Source organism: Lepisosteus oculatus, chromosome 20 (assembly GCF_040954835.1).
Source record: "Lepisosteus oculatus isolate fLepOcu1 chromosome 20, fLepOcu1.hap2, whole genome shotgun sequence".
Taxonomy (NCBI): Eukaryota; Metazoa; Chordata; class Actinopteri; order Semionotiformes; family Lepisosteidae; genus Lepisosteus; species Lepisosteus oculatus.
Genome location: NC_090715.1, coordinates 16,128,855 through 16,153,561, shown reverse-complemented (window position 1 = coordinate 16,153,561; position 24,707 = coordinate 16,128,855). Strand labels below are relative to the sequence as shown.

Sequence of the window (24,707 nt, the reverse complement as noted above, 5' to 3'; positions counted from 1 at the left end):
ACTGGGTTAAGGAGTAACTGAGTCATTTCAAGGTTGAGAAGTTTTGAATCTGGCCAGAGTAGTTTTGAATGGTGCAGGAACAGTGGTCAAAATAGTTTGCCATGCACTGTGAGCTTGCTGTGTTATTAATGAGATCTGTGATGGACTGGTGTCCCATCCAGGGTGTAGTCCCACTTGGCAACCTGTGCATCTAGGAAAGCCTCTGAGCTGCTCCAGCCCTCACCAACAGTAAGTGGCCATTGGATCAGTCCTCCATCTGATGCTTTAGCTCTGCTGTTGGCACAGTGTGAAAAGATGCAGACAGTCACATGTTTTGGAGAGTGTGTCTTCATCTTCAAAAGTATGGACAAACCATAGAGCACACTGAGCAGGCCTGTGGGAAGAGTAAACTTACAGTAATCACCCGACCTTAACACAACGGACTTACCGGAGATAGAATACTGCAGTTTTAAAGACACTAGTCACTTACTGATCCATTTGGAAGGACCTTGCTGTAAAGAGTTAGAGGGGCTAGCTACAGTACGTGAAGACCTGGATTGACTTAAAAAAACAGAGTTCTGAGCTGATGCATAAACAGAGTATGCATGAACTCACTGATGAACTTCGTATTGATTTCGTGTATCTTCATAGGACTGTGAGCATCGGAGCGAGGACAAGAGAATTCTCATTGTAATTGCTGTCCAACAGCACATGCACAGCTGTATGCAGTGGAAATCAGTCTGCGGGCAGGTGTTGACGCGGCTTGTTTTGCAGGTGAGACAGGAGTCCAGCTCCAGTGCAGAGGGAGAGAGCACTATACGTGGGGGTGACCCCTCCCCTCCCTCCCATACCACCAGCCCAGCAGCCCTGCGCCAGAGGACCCGCCTCCCTCCCCCAATGTCAGCTCCTCCACTGTGGACAGCCTTGGACCTGCTCACAGTATCGCCTCCGAAACAGCGTCCACAGTCTTTCGGTTTCCTCGCAGTCTCTGCTCTCGGTTTGTGCAGCCTCGCCCGGGGCCAGCAGGTCCCAGCTTCATGAGCACAGCACGCAGGCCAGGTTTCGGAAGGGCAAGATTTTCTTTGTCACTGCTCTTTTATTTACAGAGTCTTGGCAGTGCAGTTCTAGAGCTGTGGTCCTCTGTTCCGCTTTCAGCCAGGACCAGGAGAAGCATAAGCATAACTGGTGCAGGAAAATCACGGAGAACAGTAGAAAAAATAAACCTCAAAAATAAGATTGTAGTTATTCTTCAGGACCAGGGTTGTAGGCCCCCTGTTGTGTCAGTCCCCCAATAAAACTGACCTCCTATACAAACTTTGCTTTGCTTCAAAACGCTCTCAGCACCCTGTGCATGGTTCACATATTCTTTCCTATGATAAGAGTATGCAGAAAATCACATTCTAATGATAAATTAGTCAGAAAAACCATTAGCACCTATAAATGAAAAAGCAAAATGACATTTAGCAATACTTGCTTTTTTACCTGCAGACAAAACTTGCCCTTTCCCCAAATCAAGTGTGTAATCTGTCAGCCTGGTCTAAATTAAAAATTCCAATTGTTTTTTTTTTCAAATGACGTTCAGAAATCCGATTGCCTAATGCAGCACTTCGCCCTTTGTGCTCTGATGTAGCTAGAACAATTTAGATGCACCACCAGTGTTTCCCTGTGCTGCTTTTATCAGCTCCATCCACCCACATTAGTGTCGTCAGAGAAGACCTTGACAGTGTGACAACAGCTGTCGACATGTCGCTGTCGTGAAGCTGGTAATCAGATTGCTTCTGAATGCATGCCTGCTGGGATCAACAAAGTTTCCCGTTATTTAGTATATAAATACAGCACCTTGTTGCTATGTGCTTTATTGTTCACATTAATTTTGTGGAGCTCAGATATGAAGATACCTTTTGTTAATGACTGGGCTGTTCCAGTAGATTACACTGCAACGTGTATTAAGCACCTGCATTAGCACCATGAAACCCAAACCAGGCTTAGATTTGATGAAAACTCAGGTGACAGCATACATTACATAGAGGTGAGTATGTTTGTCACTGTTCATTTGTTCAGGCTCAATGAATACAAGGTATAGCAATAAGAGCATCAAGGCTGAGAGTCATTCCAGGCTTTTAATGATCTTAATGAGATCCTTTTCAAACAGGGAACTGCGCAATTCTCAGTATGTTATTAAGATTTTATTTTAAGTCTGGGATGTCTGTCAGTGTTACCCAGTGGGACTGTTGTTTTCTTTTCTGAATACTCAAAGCTTCTACTCATTCTGTTCTTCTTAAATATGTATATATTTGACAGATCTCTGAACGTCTTGTAACAGTACTTCATAATAAGAGTTATGATTAAGAACCAGCCTAGCTGCAGGCTTTCCGAACTGGTACTAGTTCCTCTTAGAACAAGAACCAGCTGTGCTCATGTTCAGAATGGTAATTTCCTGTAGATATCTGGCATCAGGCAGGTGTATTGGGCTGCTTTTCACATGCTGACAAGCATATATTCCACTCACGTTTGATTTCAGCCTGATACCTGATGGCATCTGGGCTGTGCTACAGCATCTTGAGTCGTGACCAGAGAGACCACTCTCTCCTGGAAAATACACTTGAGGACTCCTGTGAGCAGTTGTTCCTGCTAGCCATTCTGTGAAACAGGCTGCTGTACCACAAAGTGATGCTTGCTCAAGAGGATGCAGACAGTGGGTGCAATGGCTTTTAACATGTTGTTGTCAGCTGCCTCCTAAAGATGTAAAATGAAACCCCACCTTTCCTAAAACAAAAGAGAGCCTGCCCTGCCACAGCAGATCCAGTATATATTGTACATGCAGAAGTATCAGTGAGAGGGCTGTTCAGAGTCTGGTGCATTGCACTTGTAGACTAAATAAGAGTCTACAAGATCTTGGAGAGACGAGTTTGCAGTACATCTGATGATGTGTGGTCACACCAGACGGGCTGTCTGTCCAATGGTGGGAGGCCTTTCTGCAGTACATGCACATACTGTATGCCTCTAGAATGAAGATGTACAGTCACACTACTGCAGGATCTGCCCATTCCTTTCTTGAAAAACCTGACAGGAAATCAATTCAACTTAATATCTGAATGGATTCTTCATGCATTCAGATAAAGAGTTCAGTACACACCCATCTCTGCCAGAGCGACCAATATAATAGTCTGTGATATCTTAATAATTAATTCACCTCCATGTATAAGAGTTTCTGGATTGACTGTACTGGCTGGGCTAAAGTGTAATATTGTGTAATATTGTAAACTTTCTTGTACTTTGTCAACTCGATCTGATTTTATCTTGCATTTGTTTTGGGTTTTTTTTATTTGGAAAATTTTTGTTATACTTTGATTCCAGTGCTGTTGTTAGATTTCTCTCTTTTGGTTTTCTTATGTCATAAAATGGTGGAGTGAAAACAGAAGTGCTTAGTTAACAGTAGTAAAGTTATTTTCTTATTGATTATAAAGGTCTTGGAGTGCGTTACTTTGATAGCTTCAAGAAAAATGTCACCTTTTGCACTCTCTGTCTTTCGACATCTTGCACTTGGGTAATGAGCATCTATATTTTGTGTAAAACAAAGGAGAAACAAAACTAAGATACCAGTCATAAAATTACACACAAAATCCTTCACTGACTCCACAACATGCCTTGCAGAATCTGGGGACTACTTTGGACACTTGAACTGAACTCAGTAATGATGAGCAACGGTATGGGACCTGGAGCAGGAACAAACACATGACAGGTGGTCAGTCACCCCTGGGGTAGCGTTGGAACCCACCTGTCCTTACTTAGATGAGGGTGCAGGACTAATGACCTTGCTGTCAGCATCACAGATCAAGGCTCCCGGAGGACAGACCCCAAGCAGATTAACTGGGCTTCTTCCACCTTGCCCTTTACAGTCCCTTGACATGCTGGTCTATGGTACAGCCATATTTAACAAATTAACAATTGATCCAAATGAGAAAACAATTACTCCAATTAAGCAATTAAGAGCTCAAGGGAAAGGAAGAATAGAAGACTACTGAGAGGGTGGACTTCTGGGGCAGAAAACGCGGACCAGTGAGGCTGCAGACTGAGGAGGGCCGATGTGTCTGGGGGTTTCATTCCAACTTGCCTTTTAATGACCATCGTTGGCTTGACCGCACACATTTAAACATCCCCCACCACGGGTTCTTCCGGGGTAAAGAGATGGGACAACCAGCAGAAACAGCCGCTTCCCGGGATGAGGACTGGACAGCCCTGGATCAGAGAGACACAGGAGCAGGGCTCTGTTGAGGAGACACACCACACCATTGGAGCACTCTGCGTTCAGTCGCAGGGTGACCAGAAGATCTTCTGAGCAAAATGCATCACGAAAGAGAAGAAAAGAAACAGGTTTTGGGTGTCACACCTGAAGAAGGCCCCACAGCCGAAACGTTGTGTTTCTTTTCTTCTCTTTTCGGCAGGGAATAAACCTTGCTTTGTTCCTTTGCAGCCTGTGCATGCTGACGCAGCTCCCTGCTTGAACTAAAACGCATCACTGTTGAGATGCACAAAGTTGTACTTGTAGTGATGGCAAATTTTTTCCATGACGATAGAATGGCCGTGCTCTGCTGGCCAGACATGGGGCAAAGAGTATTTTATCAGTCACTTTCATGTGCCTGTGCTTTTCAGACCCACACTCCAGATCAGACACGTTCATTAAACGAGATCCTGTACTGCTTTATTAAATCAAGTAGCACTAGTTATTATTAGCTGTTAAGTGTTTTGCATGCGTGTAATCACAAATTAGACTAGAAGCGGTTTTACGCTTGAACAGAGGCTGACGGAAATGAAGTTATGAAAACGCAGCAGGGAGCCCTGTCGATCAGCGAACGGAGCCCGAAAGCCTCTGTCACACACAACCCAAACACACCCAGCTCCAAATAAGGTGACCTAGCTCTCCCAGTACTGGTGTTACGAATAAGCTAAAGCCCTTAGTTTCACATGCTCAATGTCAACAGTGATATAACTTCATGTCTTAAAACAGAGGTACTGCAAATGAAAAATATGTCTTGGAACAGCAGTAGACGTTTCTCTTTTCTGTGTGTCCCTGCTATTGTCCGACATGGCCACTGGGTGGCGGTAAAGCCTTTGCTGTGAAGCGAGGGGCCGTGTCTGCCAGAGCTGCCTTTGACGCACACTAACAGGTATGGATACATTTTGGTGCTCGACTACGTGGATTGCAGATGGACGGATCATACTGACGAGATCAGCTTTGTACAACTGACTCGTATTTCCTGTCGTTAGGCTGTTCTTGTAAACCCAGTCGTACTTCTTGTATGGTAATACATGCCTCTAGTCTGTCTGAGTTGTGTACATATTCTCAGACCGGCGACGTCTTTTAAGTAGATTACGTAGTAGACTAAAGTTTTGTGATTTAAAGTTTAAATTGGCTCCCTCACCCTGCAATAGTTAACTCATGTAAAAAATGACATCGGACATAGGCGTATACCGTGCACAGTATTTTATTTCGTTTCATACAAATGTTATACACATAAATGCAACTCTAGTGACAGACTATGGCTGCAGCTACTTTCTTGCAGCACTGTGTGTGACACAGCGACCGGCGATTACGAGTCAAGCACACTCAACCTCACGAAGCGAAAATCAATACCCGGCATCAGAGTGGTGTTCTGGACAGGGGGGAGAGACACAGCGGCTGTTGACCTCTCACAGTGTACCCGCCCGGGCGCAGGTCCGCTTGGAGAGAAATTCCGGGAAAAATGTGCTCGACACTGAACCGGCCAGCGCTGGGCAGGCGCTCAGACATACTTCACGGACACGCCTTGAAGCAGGTTTTAAAACTGAACCACGATGCAAATATTGTCGGTTCGAAAAAACACCGCGGGTGTCAGTTTCTAGGGAGTGCGGAGCATTTGTGGTTTACAACGCCTCTCCAAAAACAACGGAGCCCGAAGAGCTGCTGGTCGAGACTCTGTCATCATAATAGTCCACTTTCAAAAGATCTGCACAGAAAAAAGGTGATTTTCCTTGATACAAGATCCAGAAATCTTCCATTCATAACAATGCGTTTTTAAAAACGATGAGTGATCTTATTGAGCTGCTCAGCACGTATTTGTCCCTGTTGGCTTTGTATTCTCTGCGCGTGTGCCGCGGGCACAGTTTCAGGTCGTACAGGTCTCGTTTATAGCGAATGTCTCTGTGACAGAGGAAAGAAAGTTGTTAAAAATCGCAACAGGGGGCACCGCCGCAGACTGGAGGCGTCATTCAGGGCGGGGTACGCCGAGGCCGAGGCGCACAGGGGGGCGACGCGTCTGCGCCTCCTTGGGGATCACCTGCAGACGGAAGCACAGGTAAGACGAGCGCCTCCCTGGCGTTTTAAAACTGTGGAGGCGGGGACCAGCGCTCATGGTAGTGGTTTCCGGTGTTGGAACTGGAACGCATTTGGCAAACCCACTAAAAATGATTGTATTATTTGCTTTGGTGCTAGCAGTTAATTAAGACCAATTTACCTTTTCCTACGTCGAAGCTTTTATCAGAAAAGCTGATATCTTCGGAAATTTCGAAGAAAAAAACAGCTCTATTTTTAGCTTCATATAAAGTATATTTTCCATTCCTAAAACTTTAGCTTTTTCTTATTTTACATAGTCTTTGTTTTTTTTTCTTCTAGAAAATACACGTTCTTTATTCTACAAATAAATGTTTACCCACTTGTAGTAGATCGGCTAACATATTCGTGTTACAAAGATTTGCACGTTACCTTTTACCCCAAAACAACATGTAATATTAGTGTTTTGTTGTTTTGTAATTGTTATGTAATATTAGTGTTTGTGTTAGGCGCCTGTTTAGCTTGGTGCTGTATTGTATACTGTAGCTTACATTAGAATCAAAATGTTATTAAAATCACCTGTATCAATATGGTATAACTTGCATTAGAACATGGATCTTTACTTATAATACGTATCTGTGGATGAAATTAAACGCAATGGCTATTGTTAATCATAAAACATGATACGACTACACTACCAGCAGAGGAATAGTAACACGATATACAGGACATGGCTGGTTCCTCTCGGTCCTGTCCGTGTCCGAGTGGGCCACCCTGGCTGTTCGCAGCGCAGACCCGCTGACACCGGGCCCCTGTGGTTCCCTAACCCCTCCCCTCGACAGCTCGTGGGGATGGACAGGCCTCCGGGGAGCCCTCTGACCACACACGTGCTGGACACAGCCCGAGGAGTTCCTGCTGCCCGCCTGCCCCTCGGCCTGTACAGACTGGACTCCGGAGCGGCAGGGTGGACCCTGGTGACCTCGGGGTAAGACTTGCCCCCGGGCGTGCCCACTGTACCTCCTTGACTGCCCCTGACGGGAAATGTGCTTTGCAGGCAGGCCAAGACAAACACGGTACAGAATGCACTTGACGCAGCATGAATCCGTTAACAAGGGCGGCGCAGTGGTGCTTCCCAGCGCTGAGACCCTGGGCTCATTTTCAGACCTGGGGATCTGTCTGTGTGGAGTTTGCATGTTCTCCCCGTGTTTGTGTGCGTTTCCTCCAGGTGCTCCGGTTTTCCTCCCACTGTCCAAAGGCATGTTTGACCTCAGTTTTTAAGAAATTTATTTTTAGTGTCGCGAATAAATACAGATTAAACACAGAAACTGTACAATATTATATGTACCTAAAACAATATAAATATATATTGTATGCACACATTAAGAGAATAATACAAAAACAATATTTTGCTCAGGTCAGGAGAAAAATCAATCATTTTGTGAATCATATAAATAAATACAAGATTGCTTCTTTTAAATACAAGATTACTGTTTTTTTATAAACAAATATTTTTCTCTTACATCAATTCTCTATTAGTAAAACAGTTTTGAAATGTGACCTTTTGGTCTCCATTTTTCACAGATCTTCCTCCTGCCGTAGTCTCCCCGGATCTCTCACATAATTAATTTCTTAATCACATATGGGTGGGTTAATTGGCTTCTGGGAAAATTGGCCCTGGTGTGTGTGTTTGTGTGCCCTGTGGTGGGCTAGATTCAAGTCCAAGGTGTACCCTGCTTTGTGCCTGTTGCTGCTGTGATGGGCTTTAATACACAAAGCTTTAAATAATCCTGATAGATCAAAAGACAGAAAAAAAGTTTGTTGTCAGCGAGTGAAATAGATACCTATAGATACATACATGACTAAATTAAAATATAAAAACCAGTTACTTGTTAAAGCTGATAAAATGGATGAAAGTGATTATCTTGGATGCTCCAGAGCTGTGCAGAACTGCTTCCGCAGTGGGAAATGGGACTTTTCACTGTAACCAGGAATCCTGTGGCTCCCAAATCCTGCTACATGTTTAATTGTTTTAGTGGTTTTCTGATGCGCGATTCACAGCTCAAAACCTCCACCAGGTGTGGATGTTGAGTGGCCTAAGGTTCAGAATACAAGGCCAGTGTCTTAAGAAACTGAAGAACTCCTGGGTGAAAGTGACCTGACGTGCTTGTTGTTTCAGAGCCACCAATGACGATGGACGATGTCCAGGCCTGATAACGAGGGATGCTTTCCTGTCTGGGATGTACAAGATGCGTTTTGAAACCGGGCAGTACTGGGCAGGTCTAGGAGAGACTGGTTTTTATCCATATGTGGAGGTAAGTCATGTTAGAAAATTCCCTCCTGGAATCTGGCATCACTACTGGAAATTAGACTCTCATTGAGAAACGCACAACTGACATAATGAAATGTTATGTTTCTTGTCAAGGTTTTCCTGAAGTTACAGAGATACAGAGCAGCCCTCTCATGTGAATTTCATTAATGTCATCTGTCTGACCCAAAGAGTCGCTTGGAAACAGTTAAGAAATTCCCATTTTCTAGTCCATGCATGTTAGGGAATCAGTTAATTCAGATTAGGTTATTAGATGCTGTTCATGGAGGTGAACTAATTTTAATCCACACCACCTGTTCAGTGAGCTAGATTTCTATTTTATATACTGGAGGAAGTTCAGTTTTAATCTTGCAGAACACGTTTTCTAATCAAAAAACCTTTAGTGAAAAATTGGTTGCATTAAAATGTAAAATGGAAGGTTTTTTACAAGGCACAATTATGCTTCTCAATCTTTGGATGGAAATGGAATTCACAAAATGAACCAAAGTCCACTGTGTGGTGATTTTTCATCACTGTAGTCCAAGTCGAGATACCTTTTGATGCGGACCAAATGAATTTCTTGACATGAGACAGGCAGTGCTCACGATTAGAAGCCCTTTATTCCAAGATGTTTCGACAGCCACTTCTGATTTATGTAGCTCCTTTGTGTCAGTCCACTGCATTTGCAGGGAATAAATGATCACAGCCAATTCATCATTGCTAATGGTGGAGTTGTGAATTAAGTGGTAAAGCAGAACTAATAGGAATAAAAGAAGAAGAAGTCGTTACTCCCCCTCAAAAGAATCAGGCAGATTTGCTTTGCTCATTTTTTTCAGTGTTGTAGTAATTTAATCCTCATCCTCACAAGAGTGTGTGTGTGGGCATGTTTGTGAGCACGTGATGAATAGACAAGTACAAGGCACAAGGCCAGACCACTACATGCAGCTGAGAGACAGCTCTTGATGCGACAGTGTATCTTTGGGCTGTGGGAAGAGACTGTCAGATTACTGACGTACTGGTAGGTCAGTTGGCTTCTTTGAATGGTGTGTCCGTGTGTCTGCCCGGCAGTGGACTGGTGTCCTGTCCAGGGTGTATGTGTCTGTGTGTCTGAATGGCAGTGGACTGGTGTCCTGTCCAGGGTGTGTGTGTCTGTGTGTCTGCCCGGCAGTGGACTGGTGTCCTGTCCAGGGTGTGTGTGTCTGTGTGTCTGCCCGGCAGTGGACTGGTGTCCTGTCCAGGGTGTGTGTGTCTGTGTGTCTGCCCAGCAGTGGACTGGTGTCCTGTCCAGGGTGTGTGTGTCTGTGTGTCTGAATGGCAGTGGACTGGTGTCCTGTCCAGGGTGTGTGTGTCTGTGTGTCTGAATGGCAGTGGACTGGTGTCCTGTCCAGGGTGTGTGTGTCTGTGTGTCTGCCCGGCAGTGGACTGGTGTCCTGTCCAGGGTGTGTGTGTCTGTGTGTCTGAATGGCAGTGGACTGGTGTCCTGTCCAGGGTGTGTGTGTCTGTGTGTCTGCCCAGCAGTGGACTGGTGTCCTGTCCAGGGTGTGTGTGTCTGTGTGTCTGAATGGCAGTGGACTGGTGTCCTGTCCAGGGTGTGCGCTGCCTTTGCACCCAATGCTTTTTTAGCTGGATAAGCGGTTATTGAAAGTGAAGGTGAATGATATAGGTTGCAGCACAAAACTGTTTAAAAAACAGGTAATTAGCAATGGAAAGATGAATCGCCCACTTATTACTTATTACAGGCCGCACTCTTTGAGCGGGAGCTAGAGTCTGATTTAAATTTCCTCAGGTTGCGCTGTTTTTTTTTCACTGCAGGTTGTCTTCAGTATCACAGACCCGTCTCAGAAGTACCACGTGCCCCTGCTCCTCAGCCCATTCTCATATAGCACCTACCGAGGGAGCTGACAGGACCACCCCTCTCTCCACCCCTGCAAAGAACAGGAAATCTGTGAAGCAAGAAGTTTTTCCTTTTATTGTCACTTGACATGACTGTAGTCCGGCTGAATACTTTCTGTGAATCATATTAAACAATGAGAAAATGTACAGTGTCTGTCAAAAGTATTCACCCCCTTGGACTTGTTCCACATTTTATTGTGTTACAATGTATAATCCCAATTTATTTAATTGGGATTGTTTGCCATCGATAGTGTTTTGTGTCGATCATTGGCAAACAATCCCAGTTAAATACGTTATGATTCTATAGTGTAACAGAATAAAATGTGATAAGGTCCAGGAGGTGAATATTTTTTACTTTAGACACTTTCGCTCTGCTTCTTTGGCATTTTGCTGCATTTGGCCACAGATCAGGTTGCAGTAGCACTGTTTTTCTGACACTACTGTTTATTTGACACTTAAGCTTAAAAGATGTTTTTAGGAAATATACTAACGTGTGTCTCATGGAGAGCAAGTTGGGGGTATGCGAAAAGACAAATTCTTAATACAAGAAATTGTATATGGCCAATAAAGTGATCTCTTAAAACATGTATTTCATGTTTCTATAATATATCCATGAGCTTTTTGCTCTCCCCAGTTCTGGCTATGAAAAAGCCCAGCTGTGTTTCTCCAAATATATTTTATTTGGTTTGTGGTTACCATTACCACGCAACATTTAAACGGTATTATTCCGTGTACAAGCTACAGATTGTAAGAACTATCTTACGTGGTTCCGACTACCACGACATGTTTATTCAGAAGATGAAAATGTGTTTTCTTATACTGTGTGAGTGACGTTACTCGTAATAAATCAATACAAAAATAAACTCTTGGTCTTGTTGCTTTGAAACAATTAAAATTTGTCCTCCTTACAGATCTCGCATGAAAAACAGAGGTTACAAGATTGTAAAAAGAAGGCCTAGTCTTTAGAGCATGTTAGCGCAGTCGTTGAATTTATTTCTGTAAATACAGCATTTGTTGCTGCCTGGAAAGACAGTCTACTCTCCCTCGAGCGACATCAGAGTAGAACGATGTTGGTAATATGCGATTGCTTTGGTCTGGCTGTGCGCCATCGATAGTTCTGAATTAGATGTAGTGCGCCTGGAGTGGGCCTCCCTTGCTGTGCTCTCCGGCATCGCACATTAGCCGAACAAGTTTTGGGTGTTGGTAGTGGTGGGACAGGCACTATGGCAGACGAGGAATTGGAAGCTATCAGGCAGCAAAGGATGGCTGAACTGCAAGCCAGACAAGGGGTAAGAAGAAAATGAGAGGCGTGTAAACGTCTCCTTATGCGGGGAGGGGCAGCTCATTCATACCCATCACAGGCATGCTTATCGCGCAGGCCTAAGCAGAATGAGCACCGGGTTGAGTATTCCGTGCAAAATAATAATAAAAAAAAACTTTCCGTTTTTCAATGCGGCTGCACTGCATCATGCCACGGGCTGAACAGATAGACTGTAATCCCAATGGCGTAACTGCCCCGAAGAAACAGGTTTATCTGCAGAAAAGGGATACAGAGCCGCAACAAAGAATATCGTAGTTATATCAGGCTTTTAGATGTTGGAAACGTCATGGTTAGAAAGCACCATCGCTTTTATTTCCCCCCCATCTATTTTATTGTGTGTCATTTTCGAAAAAGAAATGAATACATTTAGAAAAAAATGTTTGAAAAGAAGTTTGGTCAGTTGAGTAGCAAGTGGGTGTGTGCTCGGAATCGCCACACGCTGCGCTTAGGTCTGTGGACGAGCCGGAGCCCCTGACCAGTTTTAGATGCCTACGGTAAAAAGCACTGGGACAGTGAAGTGAAATTTGTCATTTTATCCGTGCAAAGAAGTCTGTATTTCACATATAGGCTAGTAAGGTTAGTAACAGCAGAAGTGTAGAATTTCAGCTACTGTGCTTGAACAGGCAGTGTGCGCTGAGCCGTGTTCTGAGCATACGCGTTGGGACAGATGGCTGACATATCAAGAAGCAAACGAGATGTGATTCTGGCTTCCCTGGTGTGTTCAGTCAGCGAACTGCCCCCTGTCAGGTCCTGTGCCCAGGGGATATGGTAAGAGCAGGTCAGAGCACAGCTAGGCTTCCTCAGTGGGCTTTGGACAGTGGTGTCCCCCTGCTGTTCATCACCAGAGATCCTCAACACATGAGTGGAGTTGGGTCTGCAGGGGAGGAGCGTGGAAGCTGGGTATCTGTCTGACCTCGTCCAGGGCTCGAGTTATTGGACTTCTGTGGACTTCACAGAACCTTGCTGGTTTCCCCTTTTGAAGGGCACTTGGGAATAAAATTGCCAGCGGTCCTCCATTGTAGATTCCCATGCTGTGTAGAAGGGAAGGATTATGGAAGAATGTCCAAAGGCTAGGCTTCGGGCAGCAGTCTTTATCAGTGAGGATCTGCCTGCCAGTATTTTAATGAGAATTAAATGAGTTTATATGATAGGAGCTTTTCTGATCCCCAGAGGTTCATCTGTTACTCTTCAGTGTGATGCAGCGGCCAACCACAACTGAGCTCCGAAGATGCTGAATATTGTTTTGATGCATCACCCACTCATTACCAGGTGTATTGAAATAGATTGTCAGTAAGCTTGTTGCCAGATTGCTTTGTATTGCAAGAGCTCATATTGCTGTGTAGCAGGTGGTTTGTGCATCTGAAAGTGTGGCAGTATTAGAGTAAAGGACTCCAGCTCATTTAAAATGACTTTATTAAAGCTAATTGTACCTTTCTTTGGTGGGCACTTACCCACATTGTGGGCATTGTATTGGAGCCACTTGAGTGAAGCAGCTAGCTTGACAACTGCTGTGTCCCCCCCTACCAAAGGATTTGAACCTGCAGCCTTAACCACAACTTCACTGCTTGTACATGTTGGCTGATCTTGGCTGTGTAAGGTGCTGTATGGTCTTGCACAGGTGGCACTATTTTTTCTTTGAGTGAACTGTGTTAAGCCAAGAATCCCTTCTTTGTTCCCCAGGATTCATCCGGCAATCAGCAGAACCAGCAGGAAGCTAAGCAGAGGTAAAAAAAAGCTTCTCACCCCACCGTACAGAACCTGGTTTTGCACAAATAAATACATGTTCCGTTGGCATGAGCTTGTTTCATTGATTCTCTCTAGTACTTTGCATCTCAAGCTCCTGGTACAGGGAAGTGATGGGGATTCAGTGTGGCTAGCGATCGGTGTTGAAAATGTCAGAACTGTGTCTATTCTATTTGTTTCCGAGCCAGAGTAAGCGCCATGAACCTTCCATCTTCCCTTCATACGGAGCAGAGTAAGGTGGGAAATTGGAAAAGTGCTGATGGCATTCTTAACTATCCTAAAAAAGTAGAGTAAGCAGGGTTGTTCAGTTGTTGAACAGGGAAGGCAATTATAATGGTATAGATGGTATAGAATCCCTGTTTTTTTTCCATAGTGCTTATTTTTAAATTCAGGAAGAGGAAAATAAGCATGATTACATTTTTAGACTACTTAGAATGATGGAACCTTTGTCAACTCAAGTAATTTAAAGAACCTCTTGGGCTTGTATACTGTCTTTTCGGTATCCTGTTTATTCTTTTCTTTTTATTTCTGTCATGAAACAGTGGTCAGTGTTCTGGTCAGGTTTCTGGTACTGCCTTATCCATCCGTTAGCATGAGTGGCCCGCATGAGATTTTATATGATGTAACTTTTTTCAGAACAGTCCCAACTGTCTTGGTCAGACACTTTAAAACCTTTCAGAAGTTTTTACAACAGTTCATTGGAAAACTGAGCTCTGGGTCGGAGTGCTGGTTTGTTCTTTTGGGTTTTATTTCCGACTGCATTTGTTTGCACTGGCTGTTAATTTTTTAAAAAGGACATTATGTTTAAAGCAATTACTTTCAGATCCACAGAGCATTTTCTAATTTGCCTTCAAGGAACGATGTATGATATAGTATTTAGTGCAGAATAAGTGTACTCTTTCATTTATTAATTTTTTCCCCACAGAGAGGCTGACATGAGAAACTCCATTCTTGCTCAAGTATTGGATCAGTCTGCCCGGGCCAGATGTAAGTAGAAATGTGAGATTTTTTGCAACCATATTTTTTCATCTTTCTGACACTGGAAATGTTATGGCTGGCAGAAAATAAATTGGGAAATAAAATCTGTTCATAAGGTCACGCTGAGTCATCTGAGGAGCTGAGCTGAAGTATGGATAAATTTGAAAATGCAGCAGTTTAAAAGTGGTGACTGATTGATGCCTTTCAGGAATGTTAGAGATTATCAGTCGGCACTGATACCTGCTTCTGAACTATAGGGCAGAGAAAATGTGCTGTACTGGCTTTTCTTCATCATGCTCCTTTCTTCTATTGTAAACTAACACAGTAGGGCTCCCAGATGTCTCAACTGGTAAAACCTTTCAGAAGGAAGGTGCTGGTGTACGTTTGAGCACTGATCCAGGTGTCACGGGTTCGAGACTTAAACATGTCACTAGCCAACTGTGACTGTGTGGGATTAGTGACCCAAATTTGGTTTTGAACTTTAGGGTTAATTTTACATGAAAATATAATGTTTGATTTAAGATATTCATTTTCGTAGCCGGTGCTTTGTTCTGATGAAAAATGTCCCTGCAAACTTTTTATTTTTTAACCTTTTCTTGTCCTGTAATGCCAGATTTCATTGGCTTTGTTTTTGGATATTTGCCTTTTCCTAGAAATTACTACGTCTTGAAATAAAATCTTGCATCCAAGAAAATAATAGTGGAAATACTGAAAGACATTAAATCATTTTAGAGTAACTGTCACGGAGGGTTTACAGGGCCTTATTATCTGAAAACTATTAATTTGTTGGGACCAGGTGGGGTTTTTCCCATCATCATTGAAAATAGAAATCAGGTTATTCATAGGCCATTAACTAAGATTCACCAACGATTGCAGCTATACTTACAGATCAGAGAATTGCAGATGTAAAACCAATTCATAAAAATGTAGACAGTACTGACCAAACTGATTTGAGCTGTAGAAAACTGTAGAACGATTATTCTTCTATTACTAGGGAGGTGCTGAATTACAAGAAAGATTCCAAAGAGTTTGAAGAGATTGCCAGAATAGAAAGTCCTTCAACTTACCTGACTTCCTAGAACAAGCAGTATGGATAGTTAATGAGATCATTTGAAATTTTAAGAAATCTCTGATGAGATCTCTAGAGAAACCTGATTGGTCAAATTTAAAGCTATAGGATTCTAAAGTAATTTGTGATTGGAGATGATGGCTTAATGTCTTGACTGGACAGATGTAAGCAGTGGTGTGCACGGATCCTTTTTATGCCTGTTGTTCTTCTTGATTTATATCAGTGATTTATTCACTTGTATAGTCGGCAAGCTAGTTATATCTGCAGATGCTATGGGAATAGAGGAGTGGCCTGGGAAGGAAGTTACAGCAAGACCCAAGAGCGTAGATTGGGAATGGTCTCCACACAGTAGGAGCAACGTAGGAACTTAAACGGTCTGTATGCATGGCTCAGTGCCGTAGAGGCTGCACATGAAAGGCATCAGGGTGTTTAATGTGAAGAGCCTTCTTGGTTCTTGTCAAGGCTGTGGAGTCAAGCCATAAAAAAAGTCTCGGCTCTGTTCCTGCAGTGAGTAACCTGGCCCTGGTCAAGCCGGAGAAAGCCAAGGCTGTGGAGAATTACCTCATTCAGATGGCTCGGTTCGGACAGCTCGGGGGAAAGGTAAGAGGGGATGACAATCTCCACAACTAGCCGTTCCCCCTCGTTGTGGTCATGGAAGCTCTCAAGTGACGTCCGGGAGGGGTGCAGGGTGCACAGTGTACAGGGCACATAGGCACAGAAACACACACACTCACACCAGGGCCAGATATCCCAGAAGCCTGCCAGCATGTCGTGGGACTGTGGGAGGAAACCCACACGAACCTGGGGAGAACATACAAACTCCACACAGACCGCTCTCCAGGTTTGGAGTTGAACGCAGGGCCAGGTGCCACTATGCAGCTTCTTGTATGCTGTACAAGTGTCAGTCCCATTTTACAGGAGGCTGAGTTTCCACACTAACCCTTTCCCCGTGGTTGGTGGCTGTTGTGACTTTTTGCATGTGTGTTGTCAGATTTCAGAGACAGGATTGATTGAGATCCTGGAGAAGGTCAGTCAGCAGACAGAGAAGAAGACCACTGTCAAGGTAAGGACTGAAGGACTGCTGGCCTTTATGTGCTCATGTGGGAAATTCTCGCTTCTGGTACAGTAGCAGTGATTAGGTTTGCAGCCATTTGTACATGGTCTTGAATGACCTGCAATCTGACGGTCTAGGTCAGGGGTGGTCAGCCTTTGAATGTCTGGTCTGTGCCATTGCAGGACGTCGAGCCTTCCAATTCATTGTTTTCTAAGCTGATCCTCAATTGCATAATCAACTGTTCGTGGTCAGGAGTGGGATCCTGATGTATGTGCAGTTTGACCGTGGTGAATGCAAGACTTGGCCTTGACCTCCGCAGAGAGCACTGCTTTGTGTTGATGGGCTTCCTCCTCGTTTTCAGTTCAACAGGAGGAGGGTGATGGACTCGGACGAGGAGGATGACGAGTGAAGAGTGGCACTGAGGCCAGGAGACACACGGTTAGCTGACGCACCTCTCTGGCTGCAGGCTGAGGCAGGTTCCCTGCTAACACAGCACATACTGGAAGAGGGCACTCTGCTCTGTTGAGTGGGATTTGGAAACTTGTTCCCAATTAAACTTTTTTTTGCTTTCTTCACAGTGGTTGAATGATTTGCTGTGAATTAAATGCAGGATCTATTTGTTCTGCAGAAATTTTATAGACACTGTAAAGAGTCAATACTACTATTTATTTGAGTGAGTATACAGTCACAATAGGCCCTTATTCATCTTTTCTCCAAAGCTGTTCATTTGATTTTATATTCTTTATTAAATAAGTTGTACCTGCAATATATCAATTGACATAATAAAATGCCTTAAAGTTTTGAGAGCTGGCAACCTGACCTACCAATCCAAAATGCAATGACCATATCTCTCTCAAACTGTGCCAATGTGTTATTTTCTGCTATCCATTTATGAGGTTCATCAGCTGCTAGGCCATTTAAAATAAACGTATTGCAGAAAGAATTTATGGCAACACATTACTTTTTACAGCTTAAGGAAGCAATAAAATTAAATTGTAATCCTGGTACTTGTTTAATGTTCTAATTCATTGGATAATGAGTTATCTGAAGTGGAAGCAGTTTCCTCTCCCTTTTACCAAGACTTGTGGGCTTGGGTCATGGGCACCTCTAATGTGCCCCCGTGTGAGAGAGTGCAGCAGTGGACATGGGGCCTGTCCAGGCTGCGGTCCTGACCTGTGTGACAGGGCTCTTGATTGCTGCAGACCCTTTTTCTTTTTGGAAATGAACTGATGTCCTTTTTTTAGAATTAAGCACCAACAAATTAATTTTAAAACAGTACAAGAGCATTCATTTTCTAACTGCTTCTTCCGGTTCAGAGGTTGTTGGGGAGCAGGCAAGCAGTGGGTGAAGGATACACCCTGGACAGGCCAGTCCATCACTGGGCACCCACGAGGGCCAGTTTTCCCAGAAGCAAGTTGCCCTACCAGTATGTTCTTGGACTATGAGAGGAAACCTCACAACTGGGAAGAATTTACAAACAGCACCCCAGGTCTGGAATTGAACCCAGGGCCCAGCTCTGTGAGGCAGCAGTGTTAACCACTGTGCCACCATGCTGCCTGCATCCCATAGTTTTAATTTAAAAATGCATTGTTTTGGAGACATACTGTAAAAAAACTATACATATTTTGGTTTTAGAGTGTGGCCAATCAGTTGTTTTTTTTTGGTTATGTTAGAACAGCACTGAAGTAAACCTCTATAGACAAATGCTGCCATTGCATCTTAATATTGAATGGAAATGTACATTGATTTGTCCTTACCCCTGCTATACCAAGATGAGTGGGGTATGCATATATATATATGTAAGTAACACACCTTAAAAAATATTTTTGTTAAGAAAAGCATTGCGTCTATCAATAGTTGATCTCAGATAAACTGGCTAGCATACAGATGGGGGAAAAATGACTTGGATTTTTAGATTCTATTAAGTCCCCTAATAAAGTATTTCACTGCTACTGTCAGTCCTGTTCTCTCACAGCCTTTCCTCAGTTACAGCTGCCTGGTACGATTATTACTAACTTGAATATGAGGTTTAGCCAAGGCGTGATTATTGCTAGTTGAAACTAATACATTGTTCAAAGTGTGTGGAAGGTGCTGCTCCATTGCAGCCACTTCAACTTGTTTAAGAACAGGAGGTGGACACAGGAGTAGGCATGAAGAGGTTCAGACAGCAGGGTAAGGATGTCAGATCCATGCATGTTGTGATAGAAAGGCAAAGTGATGAAAACATCTTAAACTTGCAAGGCATTGACAATGGCAGCTCCCCTTTGCTTTATCCTCTCCGGCAGAAATCTGTGCCCACAGTCCCCTCCTTGGTCTTCCCTCCTCCCACCCACACTGCCGCCTGGGACCAGCCCCTGCCTCTTTCCCCCTTATGTCATCTCCCGATGGCTTTCCCCTCCTGCTACTGTCTCAGAAAAGCACGTGGGAGCTGGTTCACGGGCGGTGCTCTTCCACTCAACTGCTCGCCGAGCTCTCGAGCTGCGTGGATTTATGGCTGATAGAAGATCAAGTTATTGTATTGTCAGAAGTTATGTGAATCTATATTATATACTGACCATCTAAAGAAACATTAGATTTAAACATAAGAACAAAGCCGGTTTCATTTTTCCCGGTGGCGCAATTACATTTTATTGCACAGCCGTGACGCAGGTAAATGTATTATGCTCAATGTGTAATTCACATTGGTCTCCAACAGGATCGGCTACGAATTCTCTCGGTACAGATTCAGATTGCCCTCATGGTAACATTGAGATGCTCCTGAACGTTATACTTCAACCGCCCCATCAACTGGTTAGCAATAGAGAACAGTTAATGTATTCTTCTGTGCCACAATATTGAAATTAATTATATTAAGTATTATAGAAAGCTGTGCAGTGGTTTACATTGCTGCCTTGTAGCACTGGCGACCTGGGTTCAATTCCAGACCTGGGGTGCTGTCTGTGTGGAGTTCATGTGTTCTCCCCCCATTCACATGGGTGTCCTCTTGAGGCCTGTTTCCTTCTACAGTCCAAGGACACACTGGTATTGACTTCTGGGACAATTGGCCCTGGTGGGTGTGTGCTCTGCAATGGCCTGGCATCCTGCCCAGGTCTTCCCTGCCTTAGGCCAGTTTGTTGCTAGGATAGGCTCTGGCTCCCCCGCCACCGAATTGAATAAAATGGAATAATATATGTTCTATATAGTTCTTTACAATTACGATACTATACCTATCTGTGCCCGTGATGTTCATCAGGGTGGTCTGCAGAAAAGGGCGCTTCACTCATACAGAGCACTTCTTGCCCCTGATGGCAAGTCCTGCAGAGCTGCTGGTCCCAGAGGCCATTGCTATGAAGGCAATGGCCGGTTCACAAGCTTGGCTTTACCAGATGGTGGGTCCTTTCACCTGTAGTGCTTATGCAAAACCATCACCTTGAGTGCATTGCAGAGAGTCATGTATATTCTGTTAATCTAAATACCCTCAAAACCAGTTACTCCACATCCAGCCTTTTAGACAGATCTTAAAACATACATGCATAGTGTGTTCAATTTCTTTCTGCGTTCAGCACATCTACATAAGAGACCTGTATAATTACAGTAAGTTTGTTACTTTAGGGTGTGAGGTTGTTCTTGATCTTGGGGGGAGAGGATGAAAGGTTAATTAAGGGTCCTGCTCCTAATGTGCTACCCAATGCAGAGGATTGTTTAACTCGTGGTTAACTCAGTCCTTCAGCTCTGGGGCTGACCCATTCCAAGTCTACTGACATAGGTTAATGAGCCTGGCCCGCTGAACAAGTATTGCACACAGGGCAAATTATTTGAGGGCAGCTTGTGTATATCAGTCACACCTCTCTGCATTCCCTGACATTTCCCGTTAATTACAACACCCTGCCCTTTTCAATGTTAGAAAAATAACCACCTCATCCAACTGACCATCCACTACTATTTCACCGAATGGAGCTGTAATCGTGCATTGAATTAACAATGAGTAATTAGCAGGCTGTAGAGGTGTTGTAACAGATGCCAGTTAATTGCTTATAGAGCAATATATTTAAATAACAAATGCTTTGATGGATGATGGAATTGTAGCCACTTTCTTTCCAGTTTTGATCTTCTGCTTGCCTTACTTGTCACAGTCCTTACTTGGGCCCCAGTAAAGAGACAAAGGCACAGTGCGTCTGTTAGGTAAGTGCTGTAGGACACAGAGCAGACGTGTCAAGCACAGCTCCTGGATAGCCAAGTGTCTGCTGGCGGTTGGTTACACCTGACCTCTCAGCTACATAGTGGCTCTAATTAACTGCTTTAACTGTAATACTTTAAACCCTGGGGGGGTCACTTTCAGAGTGAAGCGAATGTATTGATTTTTCAACAGTAAAAGACCACAAGGACCCTCCCATAGTTGTCTAGGAAGTAAGAAGATAATTAGGGTTAACTGATTCATTGACAAATCAGGTGGGAAATGAACAGGAAGACACCAGGCCCTCTGGAAGTCTGGCCCTGGTATAGCAGCTGTGCACTAACAACCTTGATGGCTCATTGATGTGGAGGATTACCATACAGGCAGTGTGGACTCAGGTGATCCAGCACCACACCAGAGAGCAGATAATGGCCTTTCCAGTCAGGTTCACCTTTTTTACTCATTTACATGGCATTAATGTGCACACAGCATTTACCAATCAATCTTTTCAAAAGTTAAACACATTTAATCGATTTCTATCGGGACAAGAATGAAGCACAGCACAAAGAATGTGCAAGAAAGCACTTACCGTTTCCCGGCTGACGAGACTAACACTCACAGCCTTCTGCAGGTCAAAGGGGTAAAGACCATCTATGAGACTGATGATAATCAGTCATAATGTGAAAGCCAACCTGTGAACCACTAAAATGCTTGTGAGTTCAGTTCAAGTATGAAGAAACTGGAATGTACAGTATCTGATTACAGTTACACTCCTTCATCACTTTATTGTGTGTGTTACATTTTGGCACAAATTAAATAAGGCACGTTCACCACGTTAGGAAATTAGGTTTGCAAAAGCAAAACACAGCAACAACAAAAGTACACTGTAGAAAAATAACTCCATCCTGATTTAGATTTGGAAAGGATACCTTCAGTTACACCACAAGAACATGGTGATCAAAACTATATTCGTGAACCACCTTGTAATAAAACTGCTCGTGTGAAATCAAAACTATAGCTCCTTCCTTTTTTAACAACAGCTGAAATGAACAAAACCACCCAGGTCTTTCTTGTGCTGCCCTTGTTAAAAATGAGGTCCGCTGAAGAAGTGGTAGTCATGATAAAATTCTACATCACACACTGTGAAACCTAATTTTAGACCAATCCATCTCTGCACACAAACGTGGTGGTAAAACCCTGTTTGAAAGAGGGCTTTGCTGCGCAGGTCTTGAGCGGCGAGATGAACAGAAAAGGGGTCGTTCAGAGAAGGTGTGCTGCTCTAATGTCCTGTCTGCACCACTCCTAGCCCGAGCCAGCTGGGGAACTGGACAGGGCTACCTGTCTGGTGTGTGAGCTGGATCTAGACACGGGTCGAGCTGGACAGGAAGAAACGGATCTTGGTTTACGAGCGTCACACCCCCATCTCCCTAGGGTGCGCCAACACAAGGCCAGTTACTCGCAGCACCCGCCTGGCTTGCAATTCCTTTGGCGTCACATAAACACCGAAAGAAAGCGTCACCTCGCCCTATTATTGCATCTTCTCCAAAACCTTAAAAAATACCCAACAATTCGTGAAACACGGAACCACAAAATTAGAATGACAACTGTTCTGAACTATTAGACATTCAAGGAAACAAAATAGTTTACAAAAATAGTAAAATAATAATTTGCTTTACACAGTAACCAAGATGATCAGATTTGTTACATCATTCCTTGTTGTCCGGTCTTTTCAGAGCCTATAGGTACTGCAAACCCTCATCAAAACCCACCTCGTCTACAATTCCAAAGCTGATGTTGGAGGGACCAGTAATTACTCCTGTCAGTCCATCAGGACTCTAGACTCTGGCCTTTGTATCTGAAAAGGATCAGTGCACCTAAGCTACCACAGACATCAGGCCCTCAGGTGCTCCTACAGTGTGGAAAATAATTCTAAACAGCAACCAAACAGGTTTGAGTCTGTCAGATGTGCATTTCCCTTTATATGGAGGATCGAGAGGATCAAATTAGATGATTTCTCTTTTAAAAGAAGTCAGTAAAACAGCTATTGCCACAACTTGGCTAAAGTGTGTCGGCGTCTCCCCAAGAGGTCTTTTGCGGGTCCCTCTCTTTTTGCAAACAGTCCTGAAAAACTCAGCAGCCGGACTCTTCAGGTGAACTCGCACTCGCTGCCCTCGCCGCCCTCGCCGCAGGGCTGGAGCCCTGGAGACCTCCCACCGGCAGTGGCCAGCGAGCGAATCGCAGCCTCTCGGCCCGCGCGGGGCAGGTTTACAGTGCTTTTGAGGACAGCTCCTCCATTTCTCGGGGCTCAGCTCTAGCCGGCTGACTCCCGGGCCTGGCGCTGGGCTGTGGGGGGGCTCCCTGCCCGCCCTCCGCTGCGGCGGCGCCGTTCACCTCAAAGGCCGAGTCGCAGAGGTCAGCGTGCGGGCCGGGCCGCGGTCGCTCTGCGCCGCGGTCGTGGTCCAGGTCGACCGTGTGTCGCCGACCCAGGCTCTTGGCGCGAGTGCCTTCCGGCGCCGTCGGGGAACGGTCCGCCTGGTCAGGGGGGGGCGTCAGGGAGCCACTCGGGCAAAGGGTCTCCGCACGCTTCAGCCGGCCTCTCTCGGCCCTCTGGACCGGCACCTGCAAGGCAGGGCAGCCTGCTGAGCGCGCACACACAGCCGAGTCCGCCGGGCCGTTCGCACGGCGCTCACAGCACCAGCACACATATCCGCTCCGAAATATACACTGCACGTTTTATACAATATACATATCTAATCTAAAGTTCATCTAAAGAGAACTTGCACTACCGCCTTTGTTCAATTAAAAACATTTACGGTCAAAAACTGCTTTGCTTTGATTTTGCTGGAGACAGGTGACACAGTGGTGAGCATTACTTCCCCGAAACACTGGGCCCTGTGTTTAGTTCTTGGGTGCTGTCTGTCTGGAGACTGTGTTCTCTCCCCGTGCTCACTGGGATTCCTACCGGCGCTCCGGTTTCCTCCCACAGTCCAAAAACACAAGAGGCTTCTGGGAAACCTGGCCCTGGTGTGAGTGTTTGTGTCCGTCTGTGCTCTGCAATGGACTGGCGTCCCGTCCACGGTGTACCCTGCCTCGAGCCCGCTGCTTGTCTGGATAAGCTCCTGCTCCCCCACGACACTGTACTGGTTAAAGTGGTAAGAGAACGGATGATTGTACAGATTTAAAAACCCCGTCAAGTTCCCCCAGGTGTAATTCTGGACTACGCCGATTGGGAAGTGTTGAATGTGGATTTTAAAAGGACTGAAAGGAAAGTGCACGGGCACCAGACAGCAGAACAATTTCCGCGCTCCAGCTCTGTTCAGCAGAAGTTTACCCACAGTACCTGACACTGGCTGGAGTCAAACGATGGCACACTCGTGTCCCGAGGCACGGACTTCCGCCACTGCAGGTGTCTGAAACAAAATACCTCATCAGCGACTTGGCATCCCATCGTGAAAAGGCATGATGACCCCCAGGGGTGGATGGAGTGGGTCCCCAGCTACACGTGAAGCACCTCAAGATGAAAGGAGGACCCCAGTGCCTGTAATTATCTCTGAAGACTCCAATTTCCTCCTCAGTAAAGCCATGAAGAGCTGTGGCACGGAGGTCACCAGGACCAGGACTGGACAGTTCGCTGTTCACACTCAGCTTGCTGCTCCAGCCCTTAAACAGCCTAGAGACAGAAACTACCATCTTCTTCTTCTGTTTAATGTCTGAAAGGTGTGGAATCAGAAATCAGGGGTGCCTCTTCAATTGTAAAATTGAAGTCTACAATAATCCATGTCCCAGTTCAGCAAATAATTAAAATCCTTAAATAAGCAAATCTCTTTCATACTTGGTTCATTATGTAAACAAAGGTGTAAACCCATTCTGTGATTGTTCCGAGATTGTTTTATAACCAAGGA

The 24,707-nt window shown here is 44.7% G+C and overlaps 4 protein-coding genes across 11 annotated transcripts in view; 3 read left to right on the top strand and 1 right to left on the bottom strand.

Moving 5' to 3' along the window:
* The window catches only part of LOC102689501 (RNA-binding Raly-like protein), a 64,976-nt gene extending 61,531 nt beyond the window's left edge, over positions 1–3,445 (top strand). For 3 of the 5 annotated variants that reach the window (XM_069181408.1, XM_069181406.1, XM_069181407.1), the window contains exon 7: positions 754–3,445. In XM_069181408.1, the coding sequence (XP_069037509.1) occupies positions 754–1,020 (267 nt within the window). In that variant the 3' untranslated portion in view covers positions 1,021–3,445. The remainder of the gene's footprint in view (positions 1–753) is intronic. The other 2 variants (XM_015368170.2, XM_015368171.2) reach the window with 1 other exon arrangement.
* Positions 3,446–5,183: 1,738 nt separating this feature from the next.
* Positions 5,184–11,350, top strand: LOC102689701 (5-hydroxyisourate hydrolase-like). Its single transcript, XM_015368173.2, has 4 exons — positions 5,184–6,314; positions 7,132–7,274; positions 8,466–8,601; positions 10,407–11,350. The coding sequence occupies exons 2-4, from the start codon at positions 7,141–7,143 to the stop codon at positions 10,494–10,496; spliced, it is 360 nt and encodes a 119-aa protein (XP_015223659.1). The 5' UTR covers positions 5,184–6,314; positions 7,132–7,140; the 3' UTR covers positions 10,497–11,350.
* Positions 11,351–11,608: 258 nt separating this feature from the next.
* On the top strand, positions 11,609–17,225 carry pdcd5 (programmed cell death 5). Its single transcript, XM_006641151.3, has 6 exons — positions 11,609–11,776; positions 13,489–13,532; positions 14,477–14,538; positions 16,107–16,198; positions 16,590–16,661; positions 17,014–17,225. The coding sequence occupies exons 1-6, from the start codon at positions 11,711–11,713 to the stop codon at positions 17,059–17,061; spliced, it is 384 nt and encodes a 127-aa protein (XP_006641214.1). The 5' UTR covers positions 11,609–11,710; the 3' UTR covers positions 17,062–17,225.
* Positions 17,226–21,564: 4,339 nt separating this feature from the next.
* The window catches only part of ankrd27 (ankyrin repeat domain 27 (VPS9 domain)), a 43,723-nt gene continuing 40,580 nt past the window's right edge, over positions 21,565–24,707 (bottom strand). For all 4 annotated transcript variants that reach the window (XM_015368039.2, XM_069181218.1, XM_015368041.2 and 1 more), the window contains 2 exons: positions 24,146–24,215; positions 21,565–23,424 (listed from right to left, as the gene is read on the bottom strand). In XM_015368039.2, the coding sequence (XP_015223525.2) occupies positions 23,071–23,424; positions 24,146–24,215 (424 nt within the window). In that variant the 3' untranslated portion in view covers positions 21,565–23,070. The remainder of the gene's footprint in view (positions 23,425–24,145; positions 24,216–24,707) is intronic.